Source organism: Dermacentor albipictus, unplaced genomic scaffold, assembly GCF_038994185.2.
Source record: "Dermacentor albipictus isolate Rhodes 1998 colony unplaced genomic scaffold, USDA_Dalb.pri_finalv2 scaffold_14, whole genome shotgun sequence".
NCBI lineage: Eukaryota > Metazoa > Arthropoda > Arachnida > Ixodida > Ixodidae > Dermacentor > Dermacentor albipictus.
In genome coordinates, this window is record NW_027225568.1 from 9611336 (window position 1) to 9635219 (window position 23884).

At 44.6% G+C, this 23884-nt stretch overlaps 3 protein-coding genes and 1 long non-coding RNA gene across 9 annotated transcripts in view; 3 read left to right on the forward strand and 1 right to left on the reverse strand.

The window, feature by feature from the left end:
• The window catches only part of LOC135913489 (hemicentin-1-like), a 708068-nt gene that overhangs the window by 565197 nt on the left and 118987 nt on the right, over positions 1-23884 (forward strand). The window lies entirely within an intron of this gene.
• Positions 4816-11640, forward strand: LOC135913492 (uncharacterized). Its single transcript, XR_010568039.2, has 3 exons — positions 4816-5273; positions 5863-5967; positions 10632-11640. It is a non-coding gene; the product is annotated as an uncharacterized lncRNA (long non-coding RNA).
• Positions 7226-10623, reverse strand: LOC139051810 (uncharacterized). The gene is made up of 3 exons (XM_070528824.1): positions 8305-10623; positions 7949-8120; positions 7226-7842 (listed from the first exon to the last, which is right to left on the reverse strand). The coding sequence occupies exons 1-3, from the start codon at positions 8630-8632 to the stop codon at positions 7581-7583; spliced, it is 762 nt and encodes a 253-aa protein (XP_070384925.1). The 5' UTR covers positions 8633-10623; the 3' UTR covers positions 7226-7580.
• On the forward strand, positions 21656-22390 carry LOC139051780 (uncharacterized). The gene has a single exon (XM_070528770.1). The coding sequence runs from the start codon at positions 21656-21658 to the stop codon at positions 22388-22390; it is 735 nt and encodes a 244-aa protein (XP_070384871.1).

Genomic DNA, 23884 nt, shown 5'->3' on the forward strand with positions numbered 1-23884 from the left:
CACAGGAAAAAAACGAGGACAAGCGGTTACTGCCAAGTAGGAGCGGCGGGCCCCGCTCGGTTCCATGCAACGCCACCCAGATGGCACTCGCCTCCGTGGCAGCGGCGGCGCCTGCGCCATGCGAATGGAATGAAAAAAAAAAAGAACCGGAAAGCTCGCATTCGTGCATATTGTTCTCCTCCAGCGTTTGCAGGTAAACATTATGGTAGCATACGCTGCAGTTGCCGGGAAGCGTGAGAAGCAGTCAGGGATCTTTGAATGCTATCACGTTCCACTCTTAAATGTGAATATTAAAGAGCTGAGAGCCAATTTTCATGGTACCTATTTTTTAATGCAATGGAAAGTTTGCTAGTCAAAGTATGTAATCATGAAGTGGTAACGCAGAAAACGCCGTGGAAGATTTTTTTATCAGAATTTTTTTTTATCTGCAGTGAGGATGTATTCTTTCACTGTCAGCTTGCTGAAAGCGCTGATAGGTGAGCGCGATAGTGATTCTATGACGGCATTAGTGGGAGGCAGACGACAAGTGCGGCCGTAATTGTGACAAAGTATTTTGTCTAGCAATCTGACGTTCCTGCGATTCATGTTTTCCGAAGTGTTAAGTACTTCTGTGGTAATAGCTACGTGTTTTCATTGTTTCCTGTGCAACTGCTTTGGTATTTAAACAGTTAAAGCGAAACCAATATTGAATATGAAACGATTTTAATCGTGATACGCAGTTCAGCGTGTTGCCGTAGCCATGCGTGTGCTTTTGATTTCCGAAGCATAGAATAAAGTGCTAGTGTCTAATTTATAGCAGCTGCAATTTTAAGCAATAATTATCTTGTACTCAATAACAGCCGACTTACTTACAGTAATCTCATAGACTGCATCCAAATTACCAAGATTTCATTGCGAGGCCTCGCCACTTACTGGCCTTTGAAATTTTCTTTGCCAATTTAAAATTATAATCCCTACTTCAATCCCGAACAACGTGCCTGTTCCTATCACCACAAATCATGATCAGTTCATTTCCATCAACATCTCACAACACTTTCTGGCCAGTTGTCCTCCACGCGTCCTCCAAGTTCTTTGGTCGTGCTTACCTTTTAGATGCATTTCTATAGGTACTCCCTCAGCAGCGACTCGCTGGAACTTGAGTTTCCGGGGCCAACAAAAAAGTGTTCAAGCATCATGTAGCTGTTGTAGATGTCAAGCGTCGACTGTTATGGCATCACGGACATTTTTTTCTTTACGACGGGTTGTACAAAAAGAGTTTACCGTGGTTGAATGTAAAAATGTATATACAGATAAAACTGAATATAACAATGACTCTATTTGGCTACAAATTTGCTTTGCTCTTTTTTGTGTTTGGCTACATTTGGGCTACAGTTTCTCTAGCTTTGGGCTACGCCGCCCTGCCCGACCTGGCAACACTGCACGGAGGAAGGAAATAGGAGGCGCATGCCGCAACGCGATTGAATCCGTTGTGGCGGCCCAACACGTGATAAAAACGTCAGAGCACGCGGTAGGTTTTAATACTCCTGCTTGCTTTTTTTTTTCGATACACATTCGAAATCATTAGAAGCTCGTCAAATAAACAAAAAAAATGGCTACCACCGCGGCATTTTCGTTTAATGCCGCGCACAAGTATCTGGATTGTGGCATCGAATCACGGTGTTGCGCTATGCGTGTACGTTCGGCGAGCCGCATCAGAGAGACTGCCTCTCAAGCGTGTCTCAAGTGGAAGGCAAATGTTGCGGGCCTTTCCGAAAGTTGCGCGGCGTTGCTACACTGCTGACTGCTTTTGCGGTAAGTGTGCGCTGCGGTTCGTGTTGCAGTCAATCGTATAGTAATGCCTGTTGTCATTTCAGAAGCTAAGCACGCATATACGTCACCTATAAAGGGAGGCTAAAAACTTTTGTAAGCTAGTCAATTCTCGTGTGTGGGATAAAGCAAAGTTTAGTTTCAGTTGGAGTGTACCTTTGTCTTTCGTGCGCCGATACACGTGAAGTTTACCAGCCGTGGTTGCTTAGTGGCTATGGTGTTGGGCCGCTAAGCACGAGATCATGGGATCGAGTCCTGGCCACGGCGGCCGCATTTCGACGGGGGCAAAATGCGAAAGCACCGTGTACTTAGATTTAGGTGCACGTTAAAGAACTCCGAGTGGCCCAAATTATTCACGAGTCCACCACTGTGGCGTGCCTCATTATGAGATCGTGGTATTGGCACGTAAAACCTCATATTTTTTGTAATAAGGTCGTATACGTCCGATGATCAACCGCTTGTTCGTGTTCGCAGTACGCAGTGTTCGAAGCAGGGCCAGTGCTTGGGAACATAGCGGAGACCGCTTGACGCGGCCGTATATCGGTCTAAATGCCAAAAGCTGGAATAAGCGCTGTTTGCACCAGTTTCTGCTTTTCTTGGGAGCAGACAAATTGACAACGCACCTCGTTTGAAGAGAGAACAGCAAAGCACGTATACGTAACAAATTCAACTCACCGTTTCTTGCTTGAGTCAGCGTCATCTGAGGCAATAAGCTCCACAACGTTTGGCCTGCAAGGATGACTCCGCTCCCGCAACGTGATCAATCGCATGCATGAAAACTCTCATGCGTACGATGCCACTGATCCAGCGACAACGCAAATTAATAAAGCTCGCATAACAGGGCAAATTTGGTACACATGGTCAAGGCCTCGTTCGGTGAAAATGTGGAAAATTCATAGCGCTTATTATCACTCACAGCGGTCTGTTTACTTCGGCCGAAGTATATAACCTGTAGCCTAAATGAGCTGACGTTGGATTGTGAAACTCTCACAACTCGCCCAAAGTGCGGAACACATGCCTTGCAGGAAATGACCGAAGCGAAACAAGCATCCAGAGATAATGCGACCGGAGATACAGGCAGAGCAGCTGAGTAGTCACGGAGGCCTCCATCTAAGCAGCTAGCAGCTGCCAGCCGAGCGCGCACCGAATAAAAACTGCCGGTAACCAAACGTCTCGGCAAATTTCAATTTATTCCGTGATCTCGAAGCGAGAGGTGACGTGTTGGGCCGCCACTGTGGCTTCACAGAGCGTTAACGTGCGAACGGTGGCTGCGTGACGTAATGCTCCCTCCTATCTTTTTCTTCCTCTATGCTGGTCGCCCTGAGCGCCTGCGCATGCGCAATGGCAGCTACGGCAGTGAGCCATCTGTCCGGGTCAATTTGAGTTCTCAACGAGTGCACCAGGCAAGCAAACACTTGTTGCAGCGGTGTGCGCTGTCTGCCTGTGCCTTGGTGTCTGTGTATGCGTGTCTTCTTTGTGGCGTCGCACCTCAACTCACTGAACGGTAAGTTATAGCAAAGATGCATCGATAGGTCATGATTAGGTGAGTGCATTTCGTAGCGCGAACCGGCTGCATGTAGCGTAAGCGACTCGGGCATAGTGTCAGTTTGTCGTTTATATGATTTCATAACGCGCTCTCGTTCTCGCTTCTATTATATGGAATACTTTACGGCGAGCGATCGCTCACGCTTGTTGGTTTTAGTGTCATAGTTGGTGCGCGTAAAAAAGTACACAATGTCCTACCTTGATAATTAGCGGCCACTTAGAAGATTGTGTGTGTTGAGTAGCCACTGTTGGTAGATCCGGCCGCCATGAACGCTGCGCCACATGCATAGCGAAATTCTCGTGACGCGCTTTACGTATATACCTCGGAATTGTGCTGGCGGGGGGAATTTTCAAACAGATGCCTATAGTTGAAAAAATGCTAAGGTATTCAGATGAAAGGCCGTGCTTGCGGGGCATGCATCAGCAGTATGTGCGCTGCCTTTTTTGTATGGGGTAAATGTAGCAGTATTTCTAAGGCGCCTGGCAACCAACCTAAATCATTTTGGGGAGTTACCGCTAGCAAAACATGAGACTTGTAGAAAGAGTCAACACAAAGCGGTTAGATTAATGGATATATCCATGCATATATTTACATCCACCCAATCTAAATATATGCAACTGCAAATGCTTTCAGAGCATGCAACCTGCAATAAGCTCAGTCACTCGCAGCTTCGCAACTTAGCCGAAAAAAAAATTAGAGAACAATAAATTAGTCGCTCAGGGAAGCACTTTTACACGCTTCAGACTGAAGGCATTTTGTTTGACGACAGCTGGAAGATCTCTTTTTTTTTTTCTTGGGTCTCTTTTATGTACAGTTCAGCAGCAGAAGTTATTTTTCGGGCATCGGCATTATGCAGTTTACGTGCTGGTAATCACTAGGCAGCTGCTGACGCAGATACGCATTTTGCCAATCGGTATGAAGCCCTTGTCGTGCTTAACAAGTGTTACGGTTCTCATTACTGTTGCATTTATTGCCATCGGCTTGGACAGACCTGTATACTAAATGCGCTGTACAAAAGAAAAAAAGATCTAGATTATCCTTTGGTGGTCTTTTCTTAGTAGATAATGCACAAATTATGCAAATAATTTAGTGGAAATTATACTTTTTCTACCCACATCAACACACCTAAGACATGTTTTAGCTGATAAGTAACCTTATCAATACACCCAACTCATGTGCATTCTACTTTAAAGGGACACTAAAGGAAAATATTATGTTTAGTTATATTGATATATTATCTGTGTAGGAGTCTATCACCACTTTCTGCGCGCCAATAAACGAATTTGTTGCATCTAAAACTTCCACCGAAAGTCCCTGGTGCCGCTGCTCAATTTGAATCACCCGCGCCAAAATCGAGGACCTGACGTCACCGTCTCTGCTTCCGCTTTCTGTGAATCAGCGGGCGTCCGAGAGGGAGCGCTGCAGTTTGCGGATTTCACCGGCTCGTTTTGTGGATTTCACAGCTGGCGAGTCAAGTCAGGCCGTAACCGCGCAACAGCTGTAATGGCGTTCCTGTGTGCGTGGAGCCTCCGATAGCATGTGAGCCTGTGTTACATATTCCTCCGGACGGCGTTATTCTAGAACGTGTTTAGATGTAGTGCGCGTAATGGAATTCTAGCTGAGTACGCCGTGTTACACTTCAGCGACTGAAGCGAAGAAAAACGCCAAGTGCTCTTGCGGGCTCGCGCTTCGAGCGCTGCAGCACACGATGGAGCTCCGCAGGATTATCAGGACAGGTGAAGGCCCTCCATACACGCGCCATCGCTGCATTTTTAACCTGGTCGGCGGAAACGAGTGTAGGAGAGTTTTAAGGACAGAGAGGGTCAAGATCGCCGCACGACGACACCGCCTCAAGTTCTTCGACAGGCAAGGAAGCTGAAAGTGGCGCACGCCTTCAGCCGCATCTGCGAAGCACCAAGTGGTACGTACGACTCTTCCTAAATGCTTGTCTCATAAATTACAAAAGTATCAGATACGCGCACACGGACATTCGATCGCGATGGTGCTTGATCCGCATCCCCTCAATCGCTACCCGTCCATTGCGATCGAATGGTTGGACTAGGTCCGTGCTCTTACTTTGTGAGCTCAGCCAACTCAGCCCGAATCGTTGGACCGTATAGCAGCGATCACTCTCAATCACGCTGGAAGAATTCTTTTCTAATCGGGCTCGATTGCGACCGAAACGCCCGTGTGAGCTGTCAACTACTGTTCGACTAAGCTCCGTACCTCCCGCGCTGATAAAACATTTTTATTCCTCTGGCGGGCGTAGTATTTGTTAGCCTTTCTGAAGTGCGCGAGAGACCATTTACCGCCTTAGCTACAAGTAAAACATAGTGCACGTTGACTTTCTCAGAGTGCATCTGCGAGTACTGCTAAAGCAAGCATTGTGGACGTTGCGGAAGCATTTAGGTTACATCGCGTTAGCGCGTCGAGTAGCTTCTAAGGCTACTTGGCTGCAAGGTTACAACTCAACACGGCTGCCTAATTCACCATGTGTTTCTGCTTTCCAGGTGCGACTGCGGACGCTGTCAAGTGCTTCCCAACTTAAGCGAGATTGAGTGCCTGTGTGCAGCGAGATGGGCCCTTTTCTGCTACCCATACAGAAAGCTTTAGAGGTATGCAGAGTTCGTTTGCATCCTTTGCCAAATGTATTCCTACAGTGAAGGTGCTGTCATATTGAGCGATTAATTTTTTAGCTGGGCCAGGACATGTCCTCTGCTTTTTGAATATGTTTACCTGCCATGTCAAATATTTAATGACAATCTGTAATTGGTCTTTATGATGTGGTTCCTGATGTACAGTTCTATTCATAGTTTCTTTAGTGCATATGTGCATGGAAGCACTACGTAATGCGATGTTCCACTTGTGTGTCAATTCCATTTTGCTCATGTTTTATTTCCTGCCTCCCATGTCATAACCAGGGACCCCGGACCTAGTCAAGCTACTGACTGTAGCTTTTTCTCTGAGGTTCTTGCCAAAGCTTCCGTGAATAAAATTTGATGATCACAGTCAGCCATACAATTGCAAGCAGCAGCAGGAGAGCCACTCGCAATGCACTTTAGTTTTTTCTTTTGAATGTTAGCACGCTGAACGTGAAACACTGTTTCCAGTTGAATGCGTACCTACAAGGGTCAGTATTGCATTTATTCGTCAGCATGTTACACCTCCCACATGATGCACATGTCACCAAGTGTCTTCTCCATGATTTATGATATCAAACTTGTCATTATCTGTTAAACCCAGAAACTGCCTTATGGTACTTTTGTGGCCATGCTGCATCAGTTGTAGTGACAACCTATGCCACTTGGCTCCCTCACTCCTACACTTTAGTGTAGCACAAAGCTTTCCCAGCATGATGTGCATGTCAACAAGTGTCTTCTGCTTGACTTATGATGTTCTTGAGCTTGTCATCACCCGTGCCAGTCGGTAGAAACCTTATGGTGTCCTTGCACGCATGCAGCATCAGTTGCAGAGACAATCTATGCGACTTGGTTTGTTCTTTCTCACGCTTCAGTACAGCACAAACCCTTTCGAGCATGAAGTTTGTGTCTTTGCTTTTCCAATTCACTGGTATAGCCTTCGAACAATTGGTTTTTGATAACTCCACCAGTTGCTTGTCTGCTTTACATGTATCAAAACTTCAAAAACCGTGCCTTGTGTGCCGCTATGAGCTCAGTTTTGGAGGGCCTAGGTTCGTTCTGTGGCACAAATGCTGGTGCAATTTTTTCTGGTGCCTGGGCTAGTGCTTCTGGAAATGACGGGTGCTCGATGCAAAGCTCGGTCACCTTGTTTTGTAGATCTTGCACGTAATCTGAAAGTAGAACAAACCAGGTAACTTCAGTGTTCCTTTTTTTTTTAATGCTATAGCAAATATCTGGAGAGGTCACCTGATCTGGGAACAAATAAGTAAAAGCAACATTCTATAATTAATGCATCATGTGAAGCTTTGCTCCTTGTCTGTCGCTGAGAGTGTGGTTTGCCAGTCTTGTGTCAAAGTAGCAAGAACTTTGGCTTTTCTGCATTGAGCCTAGCTGTAAAGATAATGTCTACTTGTGGTAAAATGTATAATTGGGAGAAAAAGCTGTCTGTGCATCCCGATCGCAGTTACTTCAAAAAGTGTTGCACGATGCTTGAATATGCAACGAATGCAGTACATGCCGCTGTCCTGACTATAACCACCCTACGTGAAAAAAAGATTGTTCTGCCACAATCTGCAGTGCTCTGCTCCTTACAACATTAGCTTGTGAATAGCTTGTAAATGCAATGTGAGGTGTAGTTTTGCTGAGCACTTGTAGAGGAGAACTGCTAACTGAAAGACGGACGTGACACAGTTAAACTTGCCAAATGTAGCAGCCATCTTGAGTGGACACACAGTCATCATGCTATGTCTGGCCTTGGATGTCTTGCTGTGCCATTGCTGTGTTCCATCCTTTGTTGTTGCTTGCTCTTTGTTGGCATTTTCATTGAAATGAAGGGCAGCAATCAGTGTTCTGGAAATGCAAGTTTTCCCACAAGGTTTAATTCTCAGCAGTACTTTGCAAAATTTTTTAGGAAGTACTTGTCTGCCTGAAAAATTAATAACGCATGCATGCTTACCGAGCCTTCATTCCCTCATATGTGTATGCGGTAGATTTAGGAGCATAGCCGTTCAGGACACTATGGAAAGATTCCAGGCTGTATGTCTGCGTGTCTGGCGAGAGCTGTCGGATGTCTTTGAGAAGCACTGGGGCCATGACAATGGCTCTGACTTGTTTGTGCGCTGGAGAGTCTAATGTGAGAAGAGATAGGACATATTATATGTATTGTTCCCTTCATCACAAGTTAGATGGACAATGCACATTGTGCTAAATTTGATTAATTGTGCAAAAGGTTCTCAATTTCAACTGATCGACGATGTAATTACACTGCACAAAATGCAGTGCCACTTAAACTGGCAGATTACTTGTATTTACCAATTTTGAGCCATGACACTCTGCTGGATGGTCCATGGAGGCAGCGGGGATAGGGGTTGCCATGACCATCATGAATGTCAGCTATGTGGTTTAGGAGACTTGTCCATGTCGCCACTAGTAAATCACCATTTCCTCCGCAAGCACATGCGCACCAGTACAGATGGTTCACAATGGGTTGTATCCAGCTCAACAGCTCCCTGCATCTGCCCTTCCGTGAAGCAGCTGTCAATTTTCTTCTGATGCCTGGAAAAAATTTGCACCATAATTTCTTAGTCCATCTCGTGCGAACTTCAACTGTAGGTAGATGAAGAAGACTAGCTCGAAGCATTAGTACAGAATGGAATTGGAATACAGTGCACTGAAAGATCTTTCTGCACACTATTTCTGGTAGTGTAGCCTCAAATAAGTGTGTAGCTTTTTTATTTCAAGGTACTAGTTCCTTCATAGCTAAAGGGACTGTCTAACATTTTCCAAGGACCTCCTATTTTGTAATGCAATAGAAAGCTTATCATCTAAAGTGTAAACGTGCAGTGGTTTCGCTGGTAAGTGAGTAGGAATTTTAAAACAATGTATTTCTATTTGCATAGTGTCTTAAAACTCTATCGATGCCCGAAAAATGGGCTAGTGGATGCAGTGGTGGTAAAAGTGAGAAACCAGAAGCACGTAGTGTTTCTGCGGTATTACTTTGTGTAAAGCACTAAAATGACTCAAATAGCTGTCCTCAGCACATAAGCGGCAAGTTCTTTTGGCCCACCTATAATCGCATGTTTTCTATAGGCACAGTCTGAGTGCCTGTAATTTTCAACAACCTGAAAAAGACGGTGACCCTTGCATCACTCGCACAATGCTACTAGCACTGCTGCATGTCACAATGTCATGGGGGCATAGTTGAAGACCCATTGGTGCACCATTCTTGTCTGCACGATAGCAGTACCACTTTCAACACGCACTACTTTGAAATCAAGAAATCAATCTCTCATGCAAAGAAAAGTTAGCAGAGGCACTTAAAATACAATTTTAGACAATAATGTATCCAAGCAAAATAACTCTCTCTGCACAGCTTTTTGGTGGCATAATGGTGCTCACAATAGTTTCACTGTTTCACCGTCGAGAAACACTTAATTTTTGCACCACTCTCAGAGCCAGATAACAAATAGAATTCCTAGCTTATAGGATACAAGTTTGCTGTTTACATCAATGTGACACACAATATTATCATTCCCACTACAATCCAAAGACCTGATCCTGTGGTAAACAGTCCCTTCAATGCAAATGTTTGAAGTATGATGACGTAAGATGCATTCTTCTTTGATAAACGCTAAGTGCTAGTCAAGAGTTGCTTTGCGCCTATTAACCAACATTAGGTATTTTACTAGCAGTAGTAAATACGTTAGTTCCCTTCATAACTACCTTTTGCAACGTGCCAGACGTCAAATTGGTGTTTGATGGCCGGGCAATGCAGCCTCATGTATTTCTTTATTGCTGTATGGCGGTCTGTTGTCAGGGACCTTATAGAGATGCCCTGGTCACCGAGAAATTGAAGACCTCTGATGAGACCCTCTTTCTCCATTTGTGAGCTTGCCTGAATTTGGGCACTCTGGAAGACAAAAAAATTGTATGTGCACCGGATACATAATTGCATGAAGTGAAGCTGTGCAAATAAAGCATCTTGCCCCTTATTCTTAAAACGCTCCTCAATCCCACAGCCCACCTCGACTACCGTAAGTTGGAACCATCGCACTAGCACAAGAATATCACACAGTCAAATCGCTGTGGCACTACCTTCTTATAGCACACAAGGCCCATTGTGTCCAGATGAATTCAGGAGTATGTGAGTAAATCGTCAAGGGTGTGGTAATTATGAAAGGTTTCGTTACAGGGAAGGATGGGCCTTCTAAATACAGCGTGTACACGCTCACCTGTGCATTGATAAGCTAAAAAGGAATACTGAGGCATGTATGCGATTGACTCGTGCTTCCTGGAATGCTTGATAAACATTTTGACGTAGTAGTTCTGCAGAAACCCGCAAGGTGGAGAGAAGTAATGAATAAAGGGAAAATCAGACATCCACCCGTTCATTTTTTTTTATTTTTTCAACTATGAGGCTTTTCTTTCGAGGAACCCGTATGGGTTTCCTTTGTAGCAATTGCTACGAACGGGTGGGTGTCTGATTTTCCCTTTATTCGCTTGATAAACATGTAACAATCATTGCACGATGCTTGAAAAATAGCAATAATCAAATATGTCGAATGATGCTCGGTAGTTCTTTTTTCTACTTACTTCTTTGACTTGAATTTGCTCAGTGTGTATTATCTTTCCCGTGCCAGGACACAAGAACGAGTATGTCAAGAACTTGGCACTGTGGCCTGGTGAGTCACAGCGCCCGTCCCCGCAGAGCTCCAAGCTGCTGTCACCAGCTGCTGCCAGAAGTCCTTTCTGGTGCTCATCCCAGACCTACGAGAAATTTGGACTCCGTCCTGAGTTTTGATCTACTCCAGGTGCTACGTGTACAGTTATGTGCACACGGTTTATGTCTGATAACAATCAGAATGAAAAAAATAGTTGCAATTACAAAATATTGTGCACTCTCTTAATGGACATTAAGGAGAAACACCACCCACATGTAAGCTCTGCCTAGACACATAGAGCAACATAAACACTGACGTAGAGAACATGCTAACACAGGACCTTGGCTAAAAACTGAAAGTAACTTTTGAGAATTGTATTTGTGTTTTGTATTTTATTCAGGATGATATGCAAAAAATGAGGAACAGGTTGCAACATCATTCTGATTCCCACATAACGCAACGGATTTTGAAGACATTCAGCCCTAAACCTCTTGTCGGTGGATGCAAAAGGAACAGATTATGTTAAAAAATGTTGAGTTTGTGTAGCAAAGCTTTGCAGACATTAGCAGCATAAAATGAATGCAAGTAAATGAAACTACATTGAAATTATCATAATCGCTACGGAATCTTCCGTACTGCATATGAGCCATAATATTCAGAAATTCACCTTCCGCTTTCTCTACTTCTAAGCAACTTTTTTCTTCAATGCATAAGCCAAGAATTTTACAAAAATGCCATCTACAAATGCAGCACAATGCAGCACCTTTCCTTACAGTTCCATTATGGGTTTCGTGAAATTAGATGCTACAATTTCTGCAGCTGCATGCATTGTGTGCTAGCGAAAATGTAAGATGAACTTACAGGCTGCTTAGAATAATGCCAGTGTCTGTTCTTGGAACCATTTCCTTCTCATGCCAGGCATATTTTCTGTATGTATGTCCTTTGTTCGCTTTCTTATGCACAATAAAAATGCCTGAAAAATTTGAAATGCTTGCTTCATTCTGTTATTTGGTTTTAGTAATGATAAAGCTTTAGAAACTACTCTTGGACTGCTAGTCTTATGCGAGTGCTTGTGCACTGAGCATGCCTGCCTCAAATTAGCTACACCAAATTTTGAAAATTATGTTGGCATATAGATTTGTTGCACGAAAAGAAAGCAGGTTAGCAGTTTTATATACTAATCACGAGCCATAACAGCTTACAAATATTTTGCAGCCCAACATTCTGCCATTGGAGTGAATGGTTAAACAAAGGGCCAATATGACACTACTTCTAGCTGCTCCCGAGATATTGGGCCGTTGTTCAATATGTGGCTAGCTACATATTCAGGAAAGTTGAAACGAAATGCTTACTGCAGTGACAGCTGGAAAAAGATATGCCTTCTGGTAACTGAAGAATGTTTGATCACTGATGACTTGAACACCCATCAACCTCATCATTCTGAGAGTTCCAGCAGCACTTGAACCGGAGAAGAGTATTGCAGCCGACAAGTCGACATTGCCTTTGGGCTTCATTCCTACTAGTGGCTGGCTCGCCCACATGTGCTCATGTCCCCTTGGGCATTCAGTCTTAGCTGTGATGCGTGTCCCAGAACAGGAGAAGCTCACTGTGCAGGACGTAGAGAAGCAAGTGCGGCACATGTTCAGGAGTGTCAGCAGGTTGTCACGAGAGACAAGAAAGTAGTCTTTGTGTTGCGTACACCCCTCGTCCATATCACACCTGAAAAAGAAAATATGCCCCTTACTCAGCTTTTATACAGGCACTCTCGTACAAATTCACCCCCTTACTCAGTCAAAAGTTTGAGCTGAAAGTTAGCACTTTTCTCTTTTAGCAGCAATAATTACCCTTTATTGCCTTCATTATTTGAAGTGAATTAAATGCTGCACCTGTGCATCAAATAATCGTAAACACAGGATTGAAATTATCTGCAATTTGTGTGCACAAATGGAAGAGAGCTACCCCAATCTGTTACACCTTCTTTGTAATTGTGACTTTGTGACTGTTTGACTCAAATCACTGGAGCTTTTTTCACATCTGTAACTGTAATTAGTTACTGCAGGCCAAAGACTGACATAGACATCTGTAGGTCTTGCTTTTGTTACCACCCATCACATGCATACTTGGATCATTTATAACCTATCACACTGTTTCTCAATAAACAAGTAAACATCACTTTACTATAAACACATAAAGTGCACTAATAAATACTGCACCTTCATATCTGAACATTTATACACCAACATGCACAGTAGTATGCAATGTTTACTTACTCATCAAATGTCACCTCTGGGGTGCAAGTCAATTCTTCCGGCTCGTACGTTGTGTCATGCATGTCAGGGTATTGCAGTACTGGAGACACGTCAGGCGAGGGAATGTAGCTGATGTCCTTTGCTAGTGTACGTCTCCGGTGCTTGACTGGTTTCCTGACACAAGTGGTACGTCGTCTCTTGATTGGAGTTGATGTCTTTGGCGTAGGTATGTTCTGAACATTCACCTGAAGTGCCTTGCATTTCATTTCCTTCACAGTTGTATTCACCTGAACAGCTGGAAAGCAAAGAAACGCCATGCGAAGGTCTGAATAAAAGAGAACCAGGACAACAGCTTTAGAAAAAATGACACTGTGTCACATAGTTCCTGAAAAGTTGGGATAATGACAGCAATTCTGACTAAATTTGCATAGCACAAAGCACCAACAAACATGCTGAAGTAGACAAGGTTCTACTAGCCTGTCCAATATTTTTTGGTGGTGCTACCAAACAAGAGAAAATTTGCTACTTGTTCCCCCAGACTCCATCACATATAACATTAGTAGTTTTCTTTAAAAGCTAGGTAGCAGCTCGGGTGTACTTACCGACGCTCGTGCCCAGTGGTTTAGCCTGCACTCCTTTTGCATTCCCGACGCTGCGGAAACTGCTTGTTATCGCGGGGATCTGCATAAAATCTGTCTGCGTCTCCGCGTCTTTCGCACCAGAGGGAAGCGTCTGAAATGTGCCGAAAGTGCACTAAGCTGTGTGTTGCGTTTGATCTGCGTACAACTGCAACCACCGTGACAAACCCCGCACACATACCTCCGCGTTACTTTCGGTGAAAGTGCCAGCAGAGTTATTTTCAGTCATCGGGTCGGCAACGTTAGCCTGTAAATAAAAGCAGCTGGCTATGAGTAACGTGAAGGGCGGCGCACACTTGCTGATTTTTAGTAATGAAAGTTAAATAGCATGCAGCGTCAAGAAGAGGCACGACTCACAAAACTTACGTCCTGCAGCAACGGTGCTTGCTCTTCAAGGGGAAAAGGCGATATCGACGGAACAACGTTGCAACCCAGTCGCGCTTGGAAAGGCACTTCGATTGACTGTCTTGGGAGAGAATTGTGCTCGCAATCCGCGTTGCTTTCAATGGAGGTTCCAGTGGCGTCATTTTCCGTGATCAAGACCTCAACGTTAGCCTGTCAATAAAGGCAGCTGGCTATCAGTACCGTAAAGGGCTGCGCACACTTGCTGAGTTTTAGTAATAAAAGGAAAATAATATGCGCGTCAAAAAGAGGCTCTACTTACCATGATATTTTCGTCCTGCAGCAACGGTATTTGTTCTTCATGGGATGAAGGCAATATCGACGGAACAGCGTTGCGACGAAGTCGCATTTGAAAAGGCACGTCCATTGACAGCCTCAAAAGTGAATTGTGTTCGTAATCCTCAGGGCGGAAATGCATCGAGCACACATGCAGTCTGATTGGCACCTTTCCTACCCGCTGTAGCATGGGAAATACACTGAGCCAGCGAGAACGTAGAGGTTCGCCCCGCGGGATCGCATGGTAGTGCACGTTGGTGTCGGAGCTTTCGGTATCCTTGTTCAGACGACGCGGACCGTTTGGGCACCCCGCGACATCACATCGACCTGGCATTTCGCCGCTGGGAACTGGGAACTACAGCTGTCAAGAACTTTCGTGACACAGCACGGACAGCACAGCACGCCGCGAAATGGAAACTTTGCCATTCACCAAGCGAAAGTGCGAGCGCGGTCAGCGCGCCCGAGCGAAACCAGAACTTGTCGGCACTATTGTGGAGTGAGCGCGACGGCCGTAATATGCAGCAATAAAATAACTATGGCCTATCGCATGTTTTATTTGTTGCCAAAATTTATCTAATTTACTTTTCAAGTGTAACATGTAGCAGTAGTTCAACAGTTAAAATAGAGGCTCTGACGTCACTTTATGAGAGGTACCGCAACGCACGACAGGGGGCGTCCCTCCAATTTCCCAATTTCTTCGTTTTCTCGCTTAGAAATAATCTGTTCTCGCTAAGAATGGTGAACTTGTCATCACAAAAGCCTAAGCTTTCAGTCTAGCTCAACTTAATATTTCCCTTTAGTGTCCCTTTAAGTGTGGCAGATGTATTCATCTCGCAGTATGAGAAAACAGACGTTGCAGACTGCTCTAAGCGGAAATAAATTGCAATTCTTAATCTGATTGTTCAGAACTGGAGTCACTATTCTGAGCATGTTCGTTTGGCACGGGCATATTGCATGAACATCTAAAAATGTGCACAGTCCAGCCGTGTATCTTTGTTTCAGAAATTACTATTATAGGAATCGTTTGGAATCCTTGCATTTGTTTCTATTTTGATAAGTACACTATGTTTCATACGAACCTGTCTTGAAATGAAACGTACTTTTGCTTGCACCAGCGACCATTAAGGTTGTCTAGCCATCATACTGTAAAATAATGAAACATTATAATGGTATTGATTCATATTGGCATGTAGTCTTTAGTCAGAGGTAAACCAAGTTGACTAGAGACGCAAATGATGAGTGCAAATTATATATAAAGCTACGAATGAACCATAAAAATAACTCATTGAATAGTTTTCTCTCACACTGTTGCATCTGCTTTACGTGTGTCTTTCTGTGTCCTTGTCTTCCCTGCTGTGCTCGTAATGCCATGAATTAGGAACTTGCTCAAGTCCTTGTCAGCTTTATAAACAAGGGGCTAAATTCAGTTGAATTTAATACTGCATTCAAGTGACTGACGTTTTATACGGGTGTCACACGGCGCACTTTTGATCGCGATCAAGCCCGATCCGGATCGAATTCCTCGGTTGTGATTGACTCCTTTGCACAAAATGCACGAGAGAGTCAATCGTAGTCGAGAATTTTGATTCGGATCTGACCCGATCGTGATCAGAAGTGTATGTGTGCCACCGGTATTATTTGTTTTGTCTAAACATTGTGGACTGGCAGTACTTGGCAAGCATTAAACCACAATATTCGTTTTATTACACTTAAGCTGCGGGTATCATAGATTGCGTGGTAATTTTATGAAAACACCCAGGGAAGACTTGGAAAAAGATCGGGGAATTTTAAAATGTCAACATAGGTATGCTGTCTTGTTATATGCTATACAAGGTTACCAAAGAAACTCGCTATGAAACATATTTTTAAAGTGTTTCCTCTCACAAAAAATTGAGACAAGTTGATACCATTCATTGAAAAAGAAATGAAAGTGAAGCATACTGACATGGCATTTCTTACTAAATTTTTTTTGCGTTAATTGAAAGTCCTGAACCTCGATACCCTAAAAAAATTACTCATGTTTGAGAGCACCTTAAATAATTTACTCTGATAGCATTCATTCGAACTATAGTTTCAGTTTTGTTTCCCAGGAGGTGTATGTCTGTCGTGCCATGACTCAGAAAATGCTCGCATGGTATTTAAGGTGCTCATCTGGTATACCTTGCTTGCAACCGTGTTATCATGCCCAAGAAGCCTCATTATCTGTAAGAAACTAAGAAATGACCATATCAATACACTCAATCCATCGGCCTTCTGTCGAAGTTATGGCCAATGATGCATTCATTTAAGAGTATGCGAAAGACATTTAAATACGTATTAAGGAAAATAAATTACAATTTTTGGCATGATACTGTCAATACTCCAGTCACTCTTCTGAGAATATCACTCTGCGCAGGCATATTTAATTACCAGCCAAAAAATGTACAGACAGTCCAATTGGGTAACCTTTCAACAATTGATACTGAGATCATTTGTGATAATTACGTGTCATATACTCGTCTTATGAACTTGTCTTAATAGCAACATAGTGTTGCTGCAGCACCAGCAGCAGTTGGGACTGTTTAAGTGTTAATCATGCCATAAAAGGAAACATTGCATAATAGTACTGATTTGTATTCACAAGCAGCCATTAGTCATACTTAAACCGCATTGAGTATTGAGGTAAGTGGTTTGAGTATATATATTAACCTGCTTAATGAACATACAAAGAATACACAATTCTGTTGCCTCACATTGTTGCATCTACTTATTTGTAGCATCTTTGGAACATATGACACGAAGGTTAAGGCAAGCCTGGCGACCTTGCTTGCCAAGGGGAAGTAGTCTCTAAATCTGTAAATAGTCTCGTTCGATCATAGTGTAAAACCTGCATTTTAAGAAAATTAGCATATAGTGCAATAAAAAGAGTTAAAAATATCGGTGCACTTGTTTTCTTCTTTGCACTGCATGATTCAGCACTAGAAGTGCTTCAATTTTTTTTGTTTATGCAACATAAGAGCATGCGCCTAGTTCAGGAGCGTTATTAAGCTATTGACATTAATGCATAAGTACAGATGAGAAGCAATACGTGAACATACTTATTATTTATTGAAAATTGTTTTGCCGCCATATGTAACCAAAAATGTAAACTTACTTGTAGATCGCAGATAGCCAGCAGATTTCGTTCAAGTGGATGCATTGCATGCAACTGTAATATTTTCATAAATGTGCTCGTGCACAAATGCTCATGCAGTCTTACATAAAGATTCATGGCTACATGCATTTGAGATTTTTCGGCTGCTTTCATCTGCATGCATGATTTTCTACGTACAGTACCCTGGCTATGTTCACTTATGCATGCTGGGTCGAGCACATTTTTGTAGACATTTCCAATAGACTGCTTATTAACAACCCCAGCAGTGAGTGTTTATATATAGCCGAAACATAGTTGGCAAAATGTGGTTTATATAGCTAGTATATAGGGTGTCGATCCCGGCTATTTTAGCCAAGCTAGTCAATAAAAGTAAAATATTAAAAAAACACGGTGGAAGATATACTATCATAAAAATACTTACAGGTCAGATCTGACACCTTTTATCGACAATAAACAACAAATAGTGTAAAGCTTAAGTCTATGAATTAGCTATAGGCTTATCTGCAAGAATAGTCTAGTCTATGGACTTATGGCCTTACACTTTTTGTAGACTAGTCTTTAAAATGTCTGAGTCTATAGAATAATGAAAATTCATGTTTTAGCAGATGTCTGCAGAATGTCTCTAGAAAAAAGTGTATGGGGTTGTACAATTCTACATTTGTAGGCTGAAGTCTCTAGAATGTCTACAGACAAATGTCTATAGAGAGTCTATAGACATTTGCTGATAGACGTTTTGTAGACTTCAGTCTACAAAAATAAAACTGTATATAGTACTATTTTGTAGATTAGTCTATGGAATGTCTGTAGACAAATGTCTATAGTCTATAGACATTTGCTTATGGTCTTTTTATAAATTTCAGTCTATAAAAGTAGAACTGCCATATTGGGGGCGAGCTCCACCACTGGAAAAGTTGGCGCCACCGTTAGTGTGACATGGCATGAGGGATCACGTGGACACAGCGGCCACGTCGGCTGCTTCGGAAGCGCCGAAGCGAGCTGAAAACGAAAGTTTAAAGTCGCGCCTGCACCAGGGTTCTGATTAAGTGGTGAGGCTTTACGGCCTTCGATGTCTGCTTGACAAGATTTGAAAGTACTGTAATAGGTAGTGGCTGCCTTTCGAGGCGTGCATCATCGTAGGCTACTGCTCGATGCCGCAGTGCCGGACGTACACAACGGAGCCCGGTGTCTGCCTTATTCACACGTAGCCGCAAGGCAAGGAGCTGCGTGACGCTTGGCTGGCGAAACTTAGAACTGGCAGGCAACCATTGGCTACAACTTGGGTATGCAGCAAGCAAATGCGCGAGGTATATTGCTGCTACGGCGCCGGGACTGCGCAGTGTTCGTTGAGTAGCAGAAAACGCGCAATGAGACGCTCGCCCACGCCCGCTGCCCGGCTAATGTCAGGATGGTTTGGTCTATGAACTTGTTGATGCTAGATACTGGCAAGTACACTGGAACGGAAAGGGACCGGTAAGACGCACATTAAAGAAAGGCATGGCATATGGTCATGCTTCTGTTAAGAATTAATGCACTGGATTACAAAAAAGAAGCAGAGGAAAATCGCACGTTGAGAAGACCGACAGACATACAGTGCGATGCAACTTGAGAAAAAATATTGAAATGTTCAGGAATTTAGAAGACAAAAAAAGATTGAATCGTCACGATGGCACATCACAGTCGCCGTAGGCGTCGAAGTCTCTATAACGAAATTATTTTTTAATAGTTCTGATAGTGCCCACGCAACGATGGTCGCTAGTGTACTGTCAAATGCTCAAACGCTGCGGCCTAAAGCTCACAGCACGGTGCGAAAACGCGCTCACAGCGAAAGCAAAACATTGTGCGCGGACATGCATGCTGACGCGCAGTCGGTCCCTGCGAACCCGTGTGATCGCTGCATTGAGGCTTCATTCTGTTATGCTCGGTTTGGTTATACAGACGGCCCATTATAAGAACATATTTCACATAGTTTACTCACAGCGTTGGCCTACCTTTCGCGCAAGAAGCCGGTTCGGGAGACTCCGTCGTGGCGTCCGCGCGCAGTGGCGTTCACTGTACGTATTAGGTAAACAAATAGCGTCTGTAAATGATTCTGTGCTTTTAGTTTGCCCAAGATTTTTATATCGACAGTCAAAAACTTCCCTCGTTTTGATAGTACTTACATAAATATCCAGGAGGGCTGCCGCGTGGTGTTTTTATTGAGCGCCGTAAACAAAGCCTATGAGGAACGCGCCGCATGATCCCTCTTACTACTCAAGGGCGACTCCGTAAGTCCTCGCCCCCAATACACTTCTATTTTTTTTTGTAGACTGAAGTCTAGGAGTGTCTAGAGATATTTGTCTGTAGACATTCCATCGACTTCAGCTTGCAAAAGTAGAACTGAATAACCCTATACACACTTGTCTATAGACATTCTGCAGACATTTGTCTGCAAACGTGAATTTTCATTAACCTATAGATAGCCTATAGAGTGTCTATGGGCTCAGATATTTTATAGACTAGTCGATAAAAAGCTTAAGGCCATTAGTCTATAAACTGTCTATAGACTTCGTATTAACATTTTTCTAAGGGATTACGGAAGTGATTGAGGCCAGGCGGCGACATCGGTGTATCCGAGTGGCGCAGTCGCATGGACCTGTGGGGGCCAGATGACTATGTCTGTGGTGCTGAGACGTGCAGCCGCAGGAACATTTTGGTGGAGCTCAGGCAAAGCCACGTTGATCTGCTCAATGGCGCGGCGGAGCGAGAGCACAAAATGCAATGACTTCTGCTTATGCTGCGGCTGCGCGAATATCAGCAGTGATATTTGGCGGGCAACCTCCTTACGGACAAAAGTCCTCATTTCCTGGAGCAACGCAGACTGGTCCAAAATTGTAGCCAAACCAGCTAGGGGTTCGTCGTGCGATGGAGAGCGACAGGTCCGCAACTCTTCATAGCTTTGGCACAATGTGAGGATTTTGACCACTGAGCGTTAGTTTCTTGGCAAGCAACATGTGGAAGACATCTTCTATACCTTGCAGCACATGAGTGATCCGCTGAGACTGCCACGGCCGAGTTTGCTTTGTTGCATAAGGTCCAGGATGTCTTCAATGTAACTGGTGAATGATTCACCCTGCTGTTGAGAGCACGCTCGCAAACGCTGCTTAGCACGCAGCTTGCGAACAGCAGGCTGACCAAATATATTGAGAAGGGCGGTCTTGAAGGCCGACCAGGTCGGGAGATCTGCTTTGTGGTTGTTATACCATAGGCTGGCGGCGCCCGCGAAGTAGAACAGCACATTGTTCAGTTTGGCTGGTTCGTCCCACTTGTTATGTGCGCTGACCCTCTTGTATGCAGTGAGCCAGTTCCACATCGGTGTCAGCTACGCCAGTGAATATGACAATTTAAGTCACCGTGACTAGGTACACCAGGACACGCGGTTGGTGCAGGAGGAGGTGTTTTCTGGAAGGCATACCGAAGCATGGCAGATGGCAGGGTACGGGATCCAGGTTGGGAAGTTTGGAGGCATAGCACTCTCCAGCAGATGCTGAGGTATTTATTTGATCAGACTAGGAGCAGCGCAGCGGCGACAGTGTAGGCAGAGCACGGACTGCGAGCGCGTGCGGCATTCACCTGCAAAAGCACTGAAGAAGACAATCCACTATATCGTTGCAATCCTTCTCTACGATTTATATATATATATATATATATATATATATATATATATATATATATATATATATATATATATATATATATATATATATATATATATATAAATGAAGAGGAAGAAGAAATGTAGAAGTACCTCACATGAGCTCCGGCTTTTTCCTTTCACAGCGACCGTCAGCCTATAGATTTCCTGGAAGTAAACATCGCCACTACTGCGGGAAGTCATCAGGACGACGTAGAGATCAACATCTCGGCAAGTGCTTCCATATTAATCCATAAAATGCCACATTTCGTGCCCGGTTCGCCGGTCCGCCGCGTGAACCCTAACGCCAGTTCGGCAGCCCGGCATCTCTACCAACTCATCAGGCAACTATAGAAATAGAAGTGGAGGGGACTGAAATCGCCCCGGAAGAACCAAACGAGGCAGGATGGCTCGCCGCCCATAAGACCCTACAGCGAAGCAAACCAAGCCTTAACGAATCCAAAGCCATACCACGTACAAGAACTAATTCGGTACCGCAGGCGCCGTCGCCCCGTCCGCGTCGGCAAGTGCCGAAGCCCCCACCGCTACCGGAAGACGACTTCAAAGTGGTTCTCCGACCGCGTGACGGATTCAATACAGCCGGCTGGAGCTCCGCGCTTATCACCGACAACATCATGAGAACGGCCGCTCTGGAAGCGGCAACGCAACTAGAAGACACGATCCGAATCAACACCAGCCAAAATATTACTATTGTCAGCACACCAAGAGAAGACAACGCCGTCAAATACAGCCAAATCAAGGAGCTCAAATTACAAGAGAAGAGATTCAGCATGACTACCTACATTACGGCGCCCGAAAACTCGGCCAGAGGAATCATCCATGGGATTCCAGACTACGGCACACAAGAAGACATTATTAGAAGTTTGGCGCGTAATACCGCCAGGGTCCTGCACGCCAGGCGCATGCGCAATACGTCCTCAGTTATTATCGTTTTTCAAGGTGAAGAAGTACCACACTACGTCAACTACCGAAATACTACTTACCGATGCCTTCTGTACAAGAAGATCGAAGTGTGCGGAATCTGCCGAAAAGTCGGCCACTGGGATGATGTGTGCCCCACCCCGAACGAAAAATGTTGTATCCAGTGCGGCAAGCAAAACCCGCCAACGGACCATGACTGTGAACTAGTATGCGCTATCTGCAACGGCAACCATCTCTCCGGCTCAAAGCAATGCAAGAAACGTTTCCAAATCCCCTACATCATCCGACAACGACAGTGGCAGAAACTCTCGGTGGAAGAACAGAACCACCCTAACGAGCGCAGGCAAAGTAGATCGCGAGAACGCCGATCGTCGCAGAACAGCCATGAAACCAGTGGAAGTTTTTTTTCCCGGAGGATCGAGCAGTAGGAGCCGATCTCGATCTTACCCGAGACTAAGCTCAACTCCAAGTGCCACCGACACTGACGGGGCGTCGCGGAACCGGTCGAGTTCCGGGAGACGAACGACCCCGACTAACAGCGGTCCACAGGTGAGCTGGGCTAACATGGTCTCTTCTTCTCCCAATGCTCAGTATCCTAAGATGCAGGCTCTCGAGGCAGAACTCCAACAAATGAGGCAGTTATTAGAACAACAGAGAACCGAAATCACTAAGCAGCGTGCAGAAATCACCCAATTGCAACAAAAACAACAGGAGCGCAGTCAGACACCGCGCCCAACCCCACCATCTAATCCCTCACACGACACCACAGCACCACCACATAAACGTAAGGCAGAAGATCATACAGACAACTCTTCAGACATATCACCAACATTCGAGAAACTAGAACATATGATTACTGAACTTGCCAACCAGATGCTTCAGCAACATCAGGAGAATGGTGCCCACTTGCAACAAATAAGCGCACGTCTAGACGCTCTGGAAACCAGAACCACCAACCTAGAGTCTCGGGTAGCCGCGACCGAAGCCAAAGTACTTCGCTGGGAGTCGATATTTACATCCATGGCCTCCGGCTACGTTAAGGGCGTGGCATCCAAACCCCATGACCATCCACCCCTATCCGAAATGTCCAAACCGATCGCTGAACCCCTGCCACCTCAAAATGGCTCACACTCCTAACTACAAGATCTGGCAGTGGAACTGCCGTGGGTTTCGCCGCAAACGGGGAAACCTTCAGCAGTTCCTTCGGGGTAAGGTGGCCCCGGATATCAGTGCCCTTCAGGAGACGGGAGGCCATGCAAAATTGGCAGGGTACAAATCCTATAATGCTTCTGCGTCGGATTCCACCACCGCTATTCTAGTTCACAGGAATCTAACAGTCATTAAACATGATATTGAAGAAGTCGACATAGACCGCGTCTTTATTGAACTCATTCCTAAACGCAAGGAGGATGAAAGCATATTCATTCCTAATGTCTATAGTAGCCCAAAGTGCCGACGTCACAAGTTCGGAATTCTATTCAGGAAGGTTCTCAGAATCTCCCAACAAAAGGCCATATTATTATTAGGTTAGTTTAACGCTCCCCACACTGCATGGGGATACCGCACAGAGGTAATCAAAGGTCGTAATCTTTGGCTAGAAGCCCAACAACAGGGACTAGTTGACTCTCATCACGGACCACCAGACACCCACCCGTATCGAGAATAGTGTCAGTGTTGACAACACTCCCGACCTAACTTTCATCAAAAACATAGGCAACTATGATTGGACTAATACCGGGGAAAGCCTCGGTAGCGATCATTATATCATAGAAATCCACATTCGTGCGGGTCCACCCCGCAAGAAGGGCAAACGAGTTTCGCTCACGGAATGGGACCGCTTCCGCCAGATTCGGGAGACAACCGCCACCGAGCATATAAACGATATCGAGGCCTGGATCGGGGATCTCAGAGGTTGCGTGAAA

What these genes read in the sequence shown, in the direction of transcription:
- LOC139051810 (XM_070528824.1), bottom strand. Translation starts at nt 8,632, where the DNA reads ATGCTTCGAGCTAGTCTTCTTCATCTACCTACAGTTGAAGTTCGCACG. An exon ending in AGTGTCATGGCTCAAAATTG is followed by an intron (nt 8,121 to 8,304) that starts GTAAATACAAGT and finishes TTCTCACATTAG; the next exon opens with ACTCTCCAGCGCACAAACAA. An exon ending in TATGAGGGAATGAAGGCTCG is followed by an intron (nt 7,843 to 7,948) that starts GTAAGCATGCAT and finishes TTGCATTTCCAG; the next exon opens with AACACTGATTGCTGCCCTTC.
- LOC139051780 (XM_070528770.1), top strand. Translation starts at nt 21,656, where the DNA reads ATGAGAACGGCCGCTCTGGAAGCGGCAACGCAACTAGAAGACACGATC.